Here is a 16,440-nt window from a genome sequence, read left to right on the forward strand (position 1 = left end):
GGGGCCTCCCAAGTAGGATCTGCACCCCCAGCTGGCTGGAGCCACCAGCCTGTGGATTCTGCCCCCAGGTAGCCGGCGGCTGGTGGATGTGATGGACGTGAACACCCAGAAAGGCACGGAGATGAGCATGTCCCAGTTTGTGCGATACTATGAGACGCCCGAGGCCCAGCGGGACAAGCTGTACAACGTCATCAGCCTTGAGTTCAGCCACACCAAGCTGGAGCACTTGGTCAAGCGTCCCACCGTGGTAGGCGCCCCCGCGGCTGCGGTCCCCTCCCCGGCCACCTTCCGCCTCCTTGTCTTGCGCGAAGCCAGCCTGCGCTGGCCCAGGGAGAGGGCGGGAGGCGTCTGGAAGCGGGAGGAGGGTTGAGGTGTGGTGATGGGGTCCAGCTTAAGGGCACTCGAAGCCAGGAGGCGCTGACGGTGGTCTGGCTGGATTTCAGGTAGACCTGGTGGACTGGGTGGATAACATGTGGCCCCAGCACTTGAAGGAGAAGCAGACGGAAGCCACGAATGCCATTGCAGAGATGAAGTACCCAAAAGTGAAGAAGTAAGACTGCCTGGCTGGCGGTGGGGCCTGGGAGGGGGTGGCTTTCAGCCTTGTGGGGGGCGGGGGCTGGAAGTGAGCCTGGGCTGAGGCCAGGGCCCTGCGGGGTCACTGCTGGGACGTGAGGGCTGGGGGTCCTTGGTGTGGGCAGGTTGGCATCTTGCTTCCCTGGAATGCAGGGGCTCTGCGTTCTGCTCCGGGTCTGGATTCTCCATCCAGATAGTTCTTTGGCCTCCCTGCCAGCTCTCCCTGGAGGGATGTGATCTGAAGAGGAGGAAGAGTAATGGGAACCATCTCTGTGTGCATCTTTGTGTGTGTGTGCACGTGCGTGTGTGTATGTGTACTTGTCAAACATTCATCTTCTCCCTCCAAGTGACAGCGTGTCCTGGGAGTGGATTTTTAGGAGTCTGCCATGGACACTTTACTTTTGCCAAGGGCTGGGTAGGGGTCTGGTATTTTTTGCTTCCTGCTCTTGAGACCTGGGACCTCTGATTGAGAAGAACCTTACCTGAAAAAAGCCAGGAGCCACTTCCTCACCAGACATTCCTTAGAGACACGGTGCCCTCTAAGCGGGAGGTTGGTGGTGGGCTGGGAAGGTGGCCACATCTAATTGCAGGGACATCACTACATGTGGTGGGACCAGTAAGTCCTGAGACTGATTATTTAACATGGGCAGAGGTAGCTACGAGCACCTTCCATGTTCTAGGACTTGAGTGGCGGACCCTTGGCATGAGGAAGTCGCCTTGGGGCCTGTACCATCTCAGGCCCTCTGTGTTTCCATCGTCACAATGAGAAGGAGGAGCTGGTGGCCCCGGCAGAGCTATTGCTTTGGGCTTCCTAGAAGAGTTAGCTCTGGTGACTCCAAATCCATTAGCATCTCTCTGCTCAGCCCCGCTGCCAGGAGTGACCCCAGGAGCTTAAAGGCTGTGAACTTTTCATTCACTCAGCCCTTCATTCAGCGCATATTGAATGCAAACTCTGTGCCGGGCTTTGTAAGGGAGGCCAGCACGCTGGCCCTGGGCTTCTCAAGGTTTTGCTTTCAAGCTCTCTCTCTCTTTAATTACCTCTCAGACATTTTTTTCTACCCTCAAAGCTGAAGCTCTTTACACCCCTTGGATCTGGGCTGCCTCAAAGGGAAAGATTGGGCTCAAGGAGGGGTTGGTAGGAGGGTTTTCAATTCTGTTTTTTTTTTTTTTTTTTTTGGTACGCGGGCCTCTCACTGTTGTGGCCTCTCCTGTTGCGGAGGACAGGCTCCAGACGCGCAGGCTTAGTGGCCATGGCTCATGGGCCCAGCTGCTCCGTGGCATGTGGGACCTTCCCAGACCGGGATACGAACCTGTGTCCCCTGCATCGGCAGGCGGACTCTCAACCACTGTGCCACCAGGGAAGCCCTCAATTCTGTTTTGTTCCGATCCGATCACATTGAAATGTATGGAGCCCTTGGAACAGGGAAGTAAAAGGTGAACAGGAGAAAAAGCCCCTATCTTCTGGAGAATGTGCCATTAACATGAGGGTAATGTGCAGCTCTCATCCTTGGCAGAGGGAAACAGGTTCCCAGAAGGCAAATGGGGAGAGAAGGACTCCTTTTGGGCTGCTGGCATCAGGAAATCATCTTGGAGGGGGTATTGACCTGGGCTTTAAAGGACAGAGGAGATGGGATGGAAGTGGGGGAGGGATGGCAGTAGGCAAGTGCCAAGGTCCTTGATGGAATCCCGGAGGCAGAGCTTGAGGAAAGGGTGTGAGATTCAGACTAGTGAGAGGCAGGTCCTGACCCTCGTTGACTGAGTGACTGATTGATTCAGCCTATAAACTGAACATCTGATTGGTGTCGGGCACCGGGAACACAGCAGGGAGAAAACCACATGAGCAGCCTGCCCTCACGGAGCTTACAGTCTATTCAGGAGACAGATGTTAGTCCAACCGTCAGAGAAACAAATGGAAATTTGCAGCTGTGATGAGGCCACAAGGCAGAGACCCACGGTGCTATGGGAGCGTGTACTGGGGGATTCACTGGGATAGGGAGGGCAGGGAAGGCCACCCTGAGCTGCAGCCTAAAGGGGAGAGGAGTTACTTAAGTGAAGAGGCCTGGGAAGAGCTTTTCTGGCTGTGTGCAGAGAGCCTGGGATGGTGGGGAGGGCTGGGGACAGGGCGGGGCTGAAGGACTTGCCAAAGAAAGGCCAGTGGGGCTGGAGCAGATCAAGGGAAGGTCAGTGGTGCAGGATGCGGGGTGGGTCAGGCTGACAGGGCCTGACAGTGTCATAGCGAGGGGTCTGTATTTCTCCTAAGAGCAGTCGGAAACCTCTGAGATTTTAAGCAGAGAGGTATGTGTTCAGATTTGTATTCTGCAAATTCTGCAGCTGCCGAGTGGATTGAAGGAGGTGGGGGCAGACTGGTATGAGGAACCACTGCATCATCTAGATGATAGTTAGAGGAGAACACAGGACAAACAGGACATGTATTTAGGAAGGTAAAATAGACAGCCTTGGGTAACAGATTTCAATTAATATCTACTTTGCCTCTCTGAGATATTCAGTATATTCTACACTTTATTGAAAGATTCCTTTAAATAGTAAGCTCTATTAATACGTTGAGAATTCTATCTAATTACCAGAAAAAGGCTCACACACAATTTTCTAGAACCACATGTCTTGGACCTATTGGTTGGACTATGTGGCAAATAGACTTACAAACCCTGTCAGTGGCCGTGGGAACTTGTTATAGGATTTGAACCTTGTTAGGAAGGAAATTGTCACCTTGGAAGTAGTCCACTTGTTCGGCTGAAAAGAATGCTGATTTCAGTTAATAAGCAAGGTAAAAATCCCATGATGATGAAGTCCTCTGGGATCATAGAATGGTTCTTTGGAATTTAATTAAAACGACACTTTCTAGAAATCACAGAGCCTCCATGCTGGAAGTGCCTGGAGAGTGGAGACAGCTGAAGGGCCACCTGAACTGAGGGTTTGCAGGGGGGACGAGAGGAGGGTTACAAACCCATGACTGACTTCTCCCTGGTTCCAGGATTTATGTCGTTTGATCATGGTGAGGGGGTTAGGAATATTAACGGGTTTTGGTTCAGTTATTTAAGACAAGGGGTGGAGACAGTTGTCAAAGGGGTAGTTGCAACTTTGTGGGAGACAGAGATTTCTAAAGAGTATACTAGTGTGGGAATTCCCGGTCTGTCCCGTGGTTAGGGCTTGGTGCTTTCACTGCTGTGGCCCAGGTTCGATCCCTGGTTGGGGAACTGAGATCCCACAAGCTGCATGGCATGGCCAAAAAAAAAAAAAAAAAAGAAAAAGAGTATACTAGTATATTAGTTACCTCTTGCTGCATTTACTTTGTATTTTGTGCAAGACACTCTTCTAAGTAGTTGGTAGAATACAGTGAATAAACAAAGTTCTTCTCATGGAGTTTGTATTCTGGCTGGGAGAAGAGACAGGCCAGCAAACAAGTGAATAATATAATTTAGGAGGTGATAAGCTTCATGAAGAAGCAGGATAAAGGAAAAAGATGATGACAGGGTAGGCTGAATATCAGCTGCACCAATGCATTTCTGCCATGACCTCCCCCACTGCCCCTAATTGCTGCCCCACAGAAATGTTTTGGCTGTACAGAATTATTTGTCTTGGAAAATTCCATAATCGTACAAACAGTGACAATGATTTGGAAGTACCCCTGTATTAGTTGTTTATTGCTGCATAACAGATTACCCTAAAACTTCACAACTTAAAAAAATTTATGTCTTAGCAGCATCAGCTCACAGCTTCTGTAGGGCAGGAATCTGGGTGTGGCTTAGCTGGGTGATTCTGGCTCAGAGTCTTGAATGAGCTTGTGTCAAAACTTAGACCTGGGGAGTTCCCTGGCTGTCCAGTGGTTAAGACTGTGCTTTCACTGCCGAGGGCCCAGGTTCAATCCCCGGTCAGGAAACTAAGATCTCACAAGCTGTGCGGCACGACAAAACAAAACAAAACCAAAAACTTAGGCCTGGGCCTCAGGCCTGGGCCTCAATTCTTCACTATGTAGGCCTCTCCATTGGGCTGCTTGAGTGTCCTCATGACATGGCAGCTTCCTGCCCTCCGCCAGAAATGGTTTGAGAGAGAGCAAGGAGGAAGCCACAGTGCCTTTTATAACCTAATTTTGGAAGTCACATACTGTTTACTTCTGCCATATTATAGTAGTTAAAAGCAAGTCACTAAGTCTACCCACACTCAAGGGAGGGGAATTTGGCCCTGCCTCTGGAAGGGGTGGGGAGCTCTCAAAGACTTTGTGGACAGGTTTTAAAACCTCTACAATCTCCTGGGTCTATGACATGGGCACACCTTTTTCACTTAGGACCGTTGGGTATTCCAGAAAGAAATTAGTGAGTCTTTTCTGTTCTCACCTGCTCCTGTAGCCCACTGGGCTTGCAGAAATGAGGTTTGCTGGTGTATTAGAGATATACAGTGGACTGAAAGAGCTCAAAAGCCCAGCCAAAAGGGGATCCCGTGTAAAGCCTACATTTGGCCCCCCAAAATTGAAAATTGACTTCATTTTCTTCCCATGTACTTTCTGGGGGTATGCAGCTGGAACAGGATGAAGACAGGCGCTGGGATGACCAAGTTTCGGGGCTGCCTCTGTCACTCCCTGAGCTATGGCAAATCTTTTATCTCCTCTTAGAGACTCAGTTTACAAAGTGGTGATCCTGTCATCCCTGCCCTGCTTCCCTCCATGATGTGGGGAAGATGGAGCCTGCAGTGGATGTGAAATGTGGTTGGGATAAGATGTTTGTCTACGCGGCCTCCTGTAGACACACAGGGGCTGCAGCTGCCATTGGAATCCTGGCATCCTCTGCTTTTTAATCTCCCTTCCCTCACATTTGCATAGGGCATCTCTACAGCCGACATTTACCTTCTCGCTCTCATCAACCGTGTTTGCTGGCATCATAAATGATCGTCCCTGTGTAATATATCACATAGAGAAACTGACCTAGAGAGGCTGCTCATGTCACATGTGGGCCACGCCCCGGACCCAGGTCTCTGGATTCCTGGCTTTTCCCTTCTACCTTGAAAAGAAGAACAAAGAGAGCCAGCCTTTCCTGTGGTGCCATGTATGGCCCCAGGTGCTGTGTTAGACACTTAGCACACAGATCTCCATGATACTGGAAGCAGGTTACTATCCCCATTTAACAGACAAAGAAGCTGGAAATCATAGTGGTTCAATGCAGTAATGGAGGTAGCAGCTGAGTGTAAGACAGTAGGGGCTGGTGTGGCTTCTGGATAACTGGAGAGGCAGCCTTTAAAAAAAATTTTTTTTTTTTTTAAAGAGTGCTGGCGAAACCAAGCATATCTAGGGCCTGGTTTGATCTGTAAGGGCCACCAGTTAGAGGGCCCTGACTAGTTTTTAAAAATGGAATGCTGAGATCCAGAAGGGGGAAAGATTTGGTCCAGTGTCACATAGCTGATTAGAATAATTATAGGGCTGTTGCTGGGTACTGCACTTACACAGATGAATCTGGTGTGGTCCCTACTCACAAGGATCTGGGCATTTGTGACTTAAAAAGTAATATGGGGGAGTTCCCTGGTGGTCTAGTGGTTAGGATTCGGTGCTTTCACTGCGGAGGCCCGGGGAACCATCCTGCATGCTGCGTGGTGCAGCCAAACTACAAAATAATAAAAAAGAAAAGTAATATGTCTCCCATGTGGACAGCCTGATCCTGTTGTCAGGGCCTTCTCCTCTCTGAGTTCATTTAATTCAGTGACTGGTGCTCAAATCTAAGGTCGGGGATAGTCTTTGTCATTACTATCTTTTCTTTTAAATAGGCAAAGCATACATAAGGTAAAAAATTCAACCAGTTCCAGGGAGTTTACAGTTTAACCTCACAGCAGGCCATCAGGGAGGTACTAATGGGTGAGCCATCCAGTAAATGACACAAGGAAGCAACACCCTGGGCCAGGGCGTTGACCACCTTTAAATGGCTTAATGTTCAGTTCCCTAAAATGGGGATTATTAGGTTGTTTTAAGGATAAAATGGTATCATGCATGTAAGCAGCTATTATTATGAGCACTTGATAATTGGAACCTATTAATTAATAATGCTGGGTAGCCCAGGGAATGGGATTTGGCCAAAGAATCCAGAAGTTTGATTTCTGCCCCTGCAGACACCATACCACCATCTCCTGGCCCCCCTTGTGGTTTATGGGGGAAAGGTGGGATGGGAAGAGGGCTGTGGTCCTGATGAGTGTGGCCTGGAGGGGGGATTTCTGATTTGAGCTGGACTGACTTCTTCAGTTAGTGGTTGAGGTTTGGCTGTAACCTGCAGACTCTGCTTCTTGAGATCTTGGGATTTACCAGGGAGACCTGGGGAGAAGGGCTGAGAAACTCTGAGACAGGCTGCTTGGGTAAGCACCCCACTACGAGGGTAGTGATCAGGGTGAGTCACCACCTCTGAGCCTGTCTTGCTTTCTCATCTTTAAAATGGGTACAGTCCTGCAAATGACCTTACAGGGCTGTTGTGAAGATTGGATTAAGTAATCAAAGTGTTTATCTCAATGAATTCCCACAATAGTTCTATGACAGTGGGGTTACACAGCTACTAAGGGGGCAGGTAGGGGCAGGCGCAGCAAATGAGCATCTTAGATTGCAGATGAACGTCAGGTCACCTCCCTGCCCCCAGGGCAAGGAAGCTGCTGAGAGAGGGGAAGTGGTTGTCCAAGGTCACAGCTAGTCTGTTTTAGGGCCAGAGCCGCATCCCTGATCTCTGGGCTGCCATACCCGGAATCAGACAAGCCCTCCACCCCCTGGCACTGGTCCTTTCTATAGCTTTGCCCCGAGGGGTGCGTTTCAGGAAGGTGGTTTTGCTGGGTCGTCGCCTTCAGCAGCAGGACGGCGTCCACACTCCCTGAAAACGGGCGTGCGGGAGTCCCCGAGCGCCTGCAGGTAGAACGGAGGTGGGGAGAGCTACCCTCGTGCCCCCACCCAGCCCGGGCGAGGGGGCGGCCGTGGGCGGCGGCGTCCCCTGACGCTGGTCGGGCGCGCTTCCCTGTCGCCGCCGCGGCTTCCCTCCGCCTCCCTGGCAGCCGCCGTGCCGTGCGGGTGTTCAGTTTCTGCGCGGGGATGAGCGCAGGCTGCGCCCGGCTCCCCGAGAAAAGAACGAAGCGAGCGAGGGCTCCGCGGTCCTCGACAGGGGCCTGGCAGCACCGTGGAGGGGGCTCGACTCTGGTCGCCCGGGGGCCGGACGAGCGTCGAGCCTCAGCCGCCAAAGGGGACGCCCGGGAGCCGCGCTGCAGTCGAGGGTAACCGCGGGCGGGGCCGGGCGGGCGTTCCTGCGCTGCACCCCGCGGGCCCGGGGCTGCCCGGGAGCCCCTCACTCCTTCGGGGCACACCGGGGCGGGGTGTGGGTCGCCTCCCTCCCGCGGGCTGCACGGCCGGCGTCACGGAGCCGCTCTTTGTGTCTCCCGGGGCTGCGTGTAAGTGTGTAGCGTGTGTGCACGCGCGCTCGGCGCCTCCAGCCCCGTCACCCGGTGCCAGCTTTCCAGGTCCCCCCGCCAGACCTTTGCCTGAGGGGACGCCGCCTGGGCTGCCGGGGGAGTTTCGCTAAGTTGGAGGGAAAACGGCGGGGTGGGGCTGCCCCGCCTCCCCAGACCAGAGGCAGCGCCCCAAAGTTGGTGCTGCAGGTGCAGCGTCCCCTCCTACCACGCTCCTCCCTAGCCAGCCCCGGCCTTGGGAGGCGGGAAGCCCCCAAAAGCTTAGGTCGGGGGCGCGGGATTTTCATCCGCCAACTTGGAGGGTGTCCTACACAGAAGCCGCCCGCGCCGTGAGTGGGGGTGTCGAGGGGCGCGGCTTTCCGGGCAGGGGGCGGCCGAGGCGGAAACCAGGCCGGCTGGCCGGCCGCGGCGAGAGCTTAGCGGCCGTGGCACCGAGCCGGGGTGCCCATGTGACTGCGGTGTGCTTTGGAAGAGGAAGCTGTTAGAGGTCAGTGCAAAGGCGTCACGCCAGAGCGAGCGAGAAGCAGGAGTGAGGGGGGAAACGGGGAATGAGTGCGGGGCAGCCGAGGATGCAGGCGGGCTGACGGCTGCAGGGGCACGGGACAAAAGCCGCCCCGTCCCAGCTCCCCTGGCCACCCTAAAGCGTGCACTTGCCCGGCAGGAGGGGCGGCCCACGCCTGGCAGCCAGGAAATGAGGGACATGGGAGGAGGGGCCTTTCATGGAGAGGCGGGGCTGGAACTGGCGCCCCCAAGCTCCGAGGGGCCTCGGAGGGTGCTGGAGGGTGACTGGGAGGGCAGAGCGGACGCAGGCTCAACTTGGAGAACTTTCCCTTGTTCGCAGCAGCCGCAGCTCGCAGGGATTCCGTTTCCGCGTGTGCTGGGGAGGCTGGAACTGCGGCAGGAGATTGGCAGGTTGGAGGTGGACGACCTGTTTGGCCGGGGAGACTTGGGTCCTGGAGCCCAAGAGCCAAGCTCCTCTCCTTCCTGCTTTGGGCCCCTGGGTGGGTATCCAGCTGCAGACCGAAGGAAGCACCTCGCCTTTCTCCACCCCACAAACACTTAAATTGTTTTCCCCAGACTGTGTTCTGCTCAGGCCTGGAGGAGGTGGAAACCAAGGTTAGATTAAAGAAAGAGAAGAAGAAAACCGAGAGGAAGAGTGGTTTTAGGAAAATGAGGACTAATATTTTGAAGTGGTGCTTGGAGAGAAGAGGCCGGCGTGGTCCATGGGGGTGGGGTGGACTGGGGCTTAGCAGGCCCCCTACCCCTCCAGTTCCTTGGAGAGAAGAGAATCACCCAGGCCTTCAGAGTGGGGACCTGGCTTGGGTGGGCTGGGAGGAGGCAGCAGAGAGTGGAGCCGGAGCCGGAGCCGGAGCCGGGACTTTAACAACCCCAGCGCCAGCAGCACAGCCCGCGCCTGTCTTCGTGACAGGGCTGCGTCCTGTGCTGTCAACTACACCCCTCCGATGGGGTTGCTAGGCAGCGGGGCTCTGCTGTGCAGGAAGGCCTTCTGATTTGTCAGCCTCCTGCAGACACATGGTTAAGGCTCCTTCCAGCCTATCCGGAGGAGGGACGCGGGGCACGCCGCCTGCATACTGCCGAGCCTCGGGTCCACCTGAATGTGAGGTGCAAAAGGCAACCAGAGGGAGGGGGCGCCTGGAACCCTCCAGCCTCCTAACCAGCTCAGCTCACGTCCCCGCTGGCCCCCCCCCATTATCTCCTCTCAGGCTGCTGGCTCCTCCCTGCCCGACCCCGCCCCATTCCTCTCCTCTTCCCAAACCATGGAAAAGCAAAGTGCAGCGGGGAAAAGAGGTCAGTGGGGTAAGCATGTGTATGCGGGCCTCCGGAAGTGCCAAGGTGTGAGAGCATGAGCCGTGGGGGACTGCCCCAGCCGTGCTCTTGTGGCTCTTGGGGGAAGGGGTGGGGGAGAGGGAGGGGGCCCTGGCACTGCCGTCTGCCAGGCCCGGACCTGGAAGCCTGTCTGTCCCCCCTCCTCCTAAGCTCTGCCCACCCCTAGGAGGGCAGCAAGTGGAGGGAGGAGGGAGGGGACGGGTGAGTTCCTGTAAGGAAGGGTGGGTTGTCTGGCAGTTGCTAGAGCTTAGAAGCGGGGCTGCTGGCAGGTTTCTTCTCCCGAATGCCTTCCCTCTGTCCAAGCCGCTCAGGGCCAGGCCCTCCCTCTCTGACTCCCTTCCTCCCTCTCTGCCACTCCACCCCCCCACCCCGAGGGTCTTTATCGCTTTACTTTTTTTTTAGCAGCTTTATTGAGGTACAGTTCACATACCATTCATCCACTTCAAGTGTACAATTCAATGTTTTTTAGTATGTTTACAGAGTTGTGCAACCACCATCAATTTTGGTACGTTTTTGTCACCCCACCATGAAGACCTGTACCCATTAGCAGTCACTCCCCATTTCCTCCCAACACCCCAGCCTCTGGCCACCACTAACCCACTCTCTGTCTCTGTAGATCTGCCTACTCTGGACATTTCATACGTGGAATCATACACCGTGGTCTTTTACGGCTGGTACCCTTGTACTTTCAGCTGCATTGCTTACTTTGCAATCATTTGCAGTTCGTCTTGTCATTTAACTCTCCCAGGGTAGTGCTCCCTTAAGGCTGTTTCATCCTTAATGGCAGGGGTCTTGTGCGTTTCTCTAAGTGCCATGCCTAGCTCTGGGCTGGACCACTGGTTGCCTCTCAGTACGTGATTGTTGAATGAATGAGGAGATGAATGGGGACTAGTAATTGGCAAGCTATGCAGGTGGTTTACAGCTGAATTCCAGAGGGCCCAGCTGCTGCAAAGGGGCCTGGCAGCTTGGGAGAACTGCAGGTATAGGAGCTGGAAGGAGCAGAAATGAAGCCTCTTGCTTGGGTAGGAGGCAGGGGTGGGGCAAGAGTAAAAACCGTCTGCGAGGAAGGAACCAAGTGGCCTGTGGGTTGCCAGTTCTCTCGCGGGAACCTGAAAACAAAAATGCCTCTCCCAGCCTTGGGGGCAGGTAGCCAATGCTTGAGATTCGCCACCTGATCACAGGGGCTTCCCCAGTGGGGAACTCCGATTAGATTTGGGTCTAAAAAAAAAAGAAAATTCCCCAGTGTCAGCGTTTATAAAAGGGCAGCAGGTCAAGCATCTCTGAAGCTGTTTGCTCACCTCCTGTGATTTCAGGCATTGAATTGTTTTTCTGCTTCCCCGCTTCTGTGCTGCAGGTATTGTCTGATGAGCGTGAAAGGTTGTTTCACTGACTTCCACATCGACTTTGGAGGCACTTCCGTTTGGTACCATGTTTTCCGGGGTGGGAAGGTGAGTTGAGTCTCTTCAAACCTCTGTACATGCCTGGCTGTTTGTGCAGGGAGGGGCTCGCTCACCTTTCTGCTTCTGCCCCCCCCCCCTCCAGCCAGACCCCACCCTGTGAGGACTTTCTCACCCTCTGTCTTCTTCTGGAGGGAAAGGTCAAGGTCAACTCCTCACCCTCTGTCATCTTCTGGAGGGAAAGGTCAAGGTCAACTCTTTTTTTTTTTTTTTTTTTTTGCGGTACACGGGCCTCTCACTGTCGTGGCCTCTCCCGTTGCGGAGCGCAGGCTCAGTGGCCATGGCTCACAGGTCCAGCCGCTCCGTGGCATGTGGGATCTTCCCGGACTGGGGCACGAACCTGCGTCCCCTGCATTGGCAGGCGGACTCTCAACCACTGTGCCACCAGGGAAGCCCAAGGTCAACTCTTTTGCATCACATCTGGTCACCCTTTCACACCTGCTTACTCAATCCCGTGTCCTGTGCATCTTGGGCCAGATTAGAACTCCAGATTTGGCTCCCAAGAACCTCCAGCATTCATGTCCCCCAGCTGTAATTTCAGCTCCAGCACTGGGACCTTTTAACTTAAAAGTCTAGTTGCCTGCAAGAACAGTTTACATTAGGGACAGACATCACCCAGAGAAAGGACGTGAGTCATGCGTTCAGGGTGCTCCTGCTGTGTCTGCTCCTGTGTGCATGTCCACGTGGGGACGTCGGGGTCCCTGCATGGATGTGGGTGCTCCTCGAGAATACGTGTGTGCTGCCCTGCTCCTCTGGGTCTGCGTGTGCATTTGTCTTAACCGAATGTGTTGGAAGAAATTCCGGGTAGGAAGTCATCCCTCTTGGTTCCAGATGTTTTTCCTCCTTCTCCAGAGCCAGCACAAGCTGGTTTTATTTATTGGGCCATTTTATCCTACAACTTAGGAAATTCCCCTTCTTCTCCTTCCCCCACCTCCCTGACAAGCCCACGGCTCAGGAGAAAGAATGTTCCACTCAGTCCAGGAAGTCTTCCCACCCTGGTGTTTCAGCTGGAATGGAGATTCTCTAAAGGCGGGCAAGGGGTGTCCCAGAAGGGCGGCACAGCTTTCCCTGACACCCCAGAGACCCTTTGGGCCTGGTCCTGGAAGGGTCCCCGGGGATGTGTCCTCCCCCACCCTCCCTGCTCCCAGGCAGGTGGGACTGTCTTCTGGGTTGTGGCAGAGCCTGGAAGAAATCAGAGACTTTGGCCTGGATCTTTAACTGATTGCTTCCTTTTCCTCCTAAGATCTTTTGGCTGATTCCTCCAACCTTGCACAATTTGGCACTGTACGAGGAGTGGGTGCTGTCAGGCAAACAGAGCGACATCTTCCTGGGAGACCGTGTGGAGCGATGCCAAAGAATTGAGCTGAAACAGGGCTACACATTTTTCATCCCTTCCGGTAGGTTCCCGCGAGGCTGGCACTGGGCTCTTTGCTTGGCCACTGACTTTTAGCAGCCTCCTGTTGACCCGGTGGCCTCAGCCAGGCGTTTAGGCCAAGTGATGGGGTTTCTCTGGGCCTCCTTGCCCTTGGCAGTCCCTGAGAGAAGGAGAGAAGCAGGTCTCAGGCTGCAGGGAAAAATAGCCTCTCACATCTTACCTGTTTTTTCCTGCCTGTGAGCTAGAATTCTCTCTTGGGGAGAAAGCCTCCTGAGGGCCCTCCCTCAGGGGAAGTTTGAATGCCTTCCTCCAAGATGTCCTGCTGAGATTTCTGAGGGTGAGGATGAGGGTGGTCCTGTGGGGAGGGGAGGGGCAACTTCATCCTGATGGCTGGGAAGGGGAGAAGGGAGAGTTGGCCCAGGGGAAGAGGGTAGAGGGGAATGCGCCCAGAGTGGCAGCTTCCTTCCTGCAGAACAAGATGAAATGTAATTGGGATCAAGGTCAGTTTCTGTACTTGGACTCTCCCCTTTCAAAAAAAAAAAAAAATTAACTACAGCTATAGCAGAGGGCAATAATTAAGAGCATGGGCCCTGGGGCCAGAAAACCCCGCCCTAATTCAAATTCCTGCTCTGCTGCTTACAAGCCTGACTTCCTGGAAATGACTTAATCTCAGTGCCTCAGTGTTCTCAACTGTAAAATGGAAGACTTCCCAGGGTGGTAGTGAGGACTGAGTGAACCGAGACCCATTTGCCTACAGCTCCTGGGAGATGGGCTGAGGGCTTTTGACCAGTTACAGGCCGAGTCACTAGTGGATGTGGCAGATGACCTGGGAATCTTAGGCTGCATTTTAGTGGAAGTGTTTTACTCAGCATGAGGGAGGTGACAGTCCCACTGTATAGAGTGAGAGGGTCAGGCCACATGTAGGAGGTTGTGTTCCTCGTGGGTTGTAATGACTTACCCTCATGGGTAAGTCAACCTCGAGAGAGAGAAGAGTCTGGATACCACATCAGGTGAGGTGAATTTGAAGGAGGGATTGGGTTGTTTTACCCAGGAAGGGAAGATGTATGGTAATGGCCATCGGCCAGTTGAAGGATCATATCTTGGAAGACGAGGTATAGCCAAGTGGTATTGGAATGAGGTGATCTTCTAGGCACTGAGCTCCCCATCACTGGAGGTACACAAGTAGAGGCCATATGCCAAGGAGCCTGCAGGGAAATTGCCACTGAGTGGAAGCTTGGATCTTAGGGTCCAAGACCTCCTTTGAGGCCACTAAGATCCATTGGATGGAGAAGCTGGTCACACGTAAGTTTCTGAGAGTTGGCCTGGAGTTGGCCTTGGGTCTGGACATCAAGTCAGTGTCAACACAAGGGGGAGCAGTTGTGGTGGCAGTTCCCACCGGGGGGATGGGACCTGCACACGCGGGCTCTTCTAGAAAGTTGGGCAGAGGTTTCACTATTAGGGAAGTTTGGGATTTGGAGGTGGCGGGGTTTAGTGGGGGTGACTTTGTTGTCAGGTCCCCAGGTCCATCCTTGGAGCTGCTTGACTCCGGGAGGGGAGGGACTGCTGCTTGGGACAGGAGGGAATTGTAGTTGGTGGACAGCATTTATGGAGCACACCCTGGAAGGAGGTGGTATCCTGCAGCGTGTTCAAGGCCACTCTGCAGGTGTTGGAAGATCGGCCCTGGTAGATTCAAAGGGAGGCTGGCGTGCTCTTGGCCTTGCTGCTGTCTTTGTGACTTTGGGCTGATCTCTTCCCCTCTCTGTGCCTCAACTGTCCCATCTCTACAGTGGGGGCAGGGTGAGGCTGAACTCTGGGATCCTCAAGGTCCCTCCCAACTCTGTCCCCTGAGTGCAGGCCTCCTTAGCCTCCCTGGGAGGACAGGCGTTTTTCTCACAGGGCCTTTTTCAGAACTGGGAGGTGGCCCATTGCTTTCCCCCGATCTGGGATGGGAAGGGGGTTAATTTTGGTGCCTTAAGCAAGTTGGAAAAGGTCTCAAGAAGCAGCATCTAAGCCCCAGCAGGGGTGTGACTGTTGAAGGCAGGAAGAGGGGACGTGGATTTGAACTGCAGCTGGTAGGAGTCTATTTAGAATTCAGCAAAGACTTTTGGCCCTAACAGTCTTGAGTGAGACACCAGGATTTTTTTCCTGGATTTTGGGAAACAAAAAAGGGATAGTTGGAATTTGTCACCTTCTCAAGGGCAGGGTGTACATGTGGTTCCCCGACATTGATTTCATGAAGTTAAAAAAAAAAAAGTTGGGAACTGATATCAACGTTATTATCTTATAGTTTTGCTAAATATGGGCACTAATTAAAAAAAAACAACCTGTCAGCTTCTTTTGTTGATGTTTCGTGAAAGACTATTCTGACACTAAAAAAGATGGGAGTATGTAATACCAGAATAAAGGACAGTCACTACTTGAAATTTGATGGGTTTGAGTTTATGAGAATCTATACCATCTTCATTTTTCTTATTTTGTTGTCAACCAGTGAAAACTAAAGGACCAGAGTTTTGGAGTCACTGAACTAGCTGAGCATCTTGGGTCCTCACACCCTCTGAACCAGACACACATCTGAGATTTGTGGTAGCTGGGATGTGGCTTTGGGGAGAGAGCCTTGGGGAATCCCGCCACTGCATGTGAGCTTTTGGGTGTGGAAAGTGGAGAATCTAATTCTGGCATTTCCCACCTCTGACCTGGGTTTTCACCTCCACAGTGTGACCTTAGATGCGCCCTACCTCACGCTGGCCTCAAGCCTCCCCATCAGCTCTGTGAAAGCTCGTGGATGCCATTGGGTTAGGAAGATTTTAAATGTCACAGTATCTTTGTAGACTTGGTTTATCTTTTTCTTCTCTTGTCTGAGGGTGAGGGGTTGGGTGCTAGCTATGTTTCAGAGGTGGTGGTTCTTCAGGCCTCATTCTTGGTTAGTCCAGGAAAGCTGCCTGGAAGAGGAAGACTGTTGAAGGTGACTCAGGAGTAAGATGACCTGGAGAAAGGGGCTTGGGTTTGTCCCGTTGAGCTGGCAGCTCTCGAAGGTGGAGGAGGTGGGAATACAGTAGCCTCGCCAGGCCACAGAGTCAGAGTTAGAGTCGGGAGTGGCCCGGGAGTCACCAAGATTCAGCCTGATCATTAGGAGTAAGGAAAGCTGGAGTTGGAACTCAGCAGTGGAACTGGTGACATCTTTTTCCTTCCCTTGACCTGACCTATGGCCAATTCCCCCTCTGGCTTCACCTGCCCAGGTGAACTGTAGTTAATAGTAATAACTTGCGTTACTGAGCAACAATCATTTTATGTACATCACTTCTCCGTAAGAATGTAAGGAAACATCCCCCCAACCCCCACTCCCACCCCCTTTTTTTTTTTTTTTTTTTTGCGGTATGCGGGCCTCTCACTGTTTTGGCCTCTCCCGTTGCGGAGCATAGGCTCCGGACGCGCAGGCTCAGTGGCCATGGCTCACGGGCCCAGCCGCTCCGCGGCATGTGGGATCTTCCCGGACTGGGGCACGAACCCGTGTCCCCTGCATCAGCAGGCGGACTCTCAACCACTGCGCCACCAGGGAAGCCCTCCCATCCCCTTTTTAAAAGTGAAGGTTCCTGAGGCCCAGAGAGGTGAACAAACTAGTCCAAGGTCACACAGTTAATAAGTGACAGGGCAGGATGAGAACCCAAGTGTGTCTAGTTTCAGAACCCACCTGGTTCCCTGTCAGCCTGGGAATCAGCAGGCTTGGGATCTGGTCCCCCTTCTCGGCTGTGTGAG

General features: G+C 53.4%; 1 protein-coding gene across 3 annotated transcripts in view; it reads left to right on the forward strand.

Annotated features, from left to right (window-relative positions):
* The window catches only part of KDM2B (lysine demethylase 2B), a 124,508-nt gene that overhangs the window by 26,205 nt on the left and 81,863 nt on the right, over positions 1-16,440 (forward strand). The window contains exons 5-8 of one of the 3 annotated variants that reach the window (XM_060118163.1): positions 69-247; positions 444-550; positions 11,210-11,303; positions 12,556-12,709. In XM_060118163.1, coding sequence (XP_059974146.1) covers positions 69-247; positions 444-550; positions 11,210-11,303; positions 12,556-12,709 — 534 coding nt within the window. Of the gene's footprint in view, positions 1-68; positions 248-443; positions 551-8,476; positions 8,495-11,209; positions 11,304-12,555; positions 12,710-16,440 lie in introns of those variants that run through there. The other 2 variants (XM_060118165.1, XM_060118164.1) reach the window with 2 other exon arrangements.

This window comes from Mesoplodon densirostris, chromosome 15, assembly GCF_025265405.1.
Source record: "Mesoplodon densirostris isolate mMesDen1 chromosome 15, mMesDen1 primary haplotype, whole genome shotgun sequence".
NCBI lineage: Eukaryota > Metazoa > Chordata > Mammalia > Artiodactyla > Ziphiidae > Mesoplodon > Mesoplodon densirostris.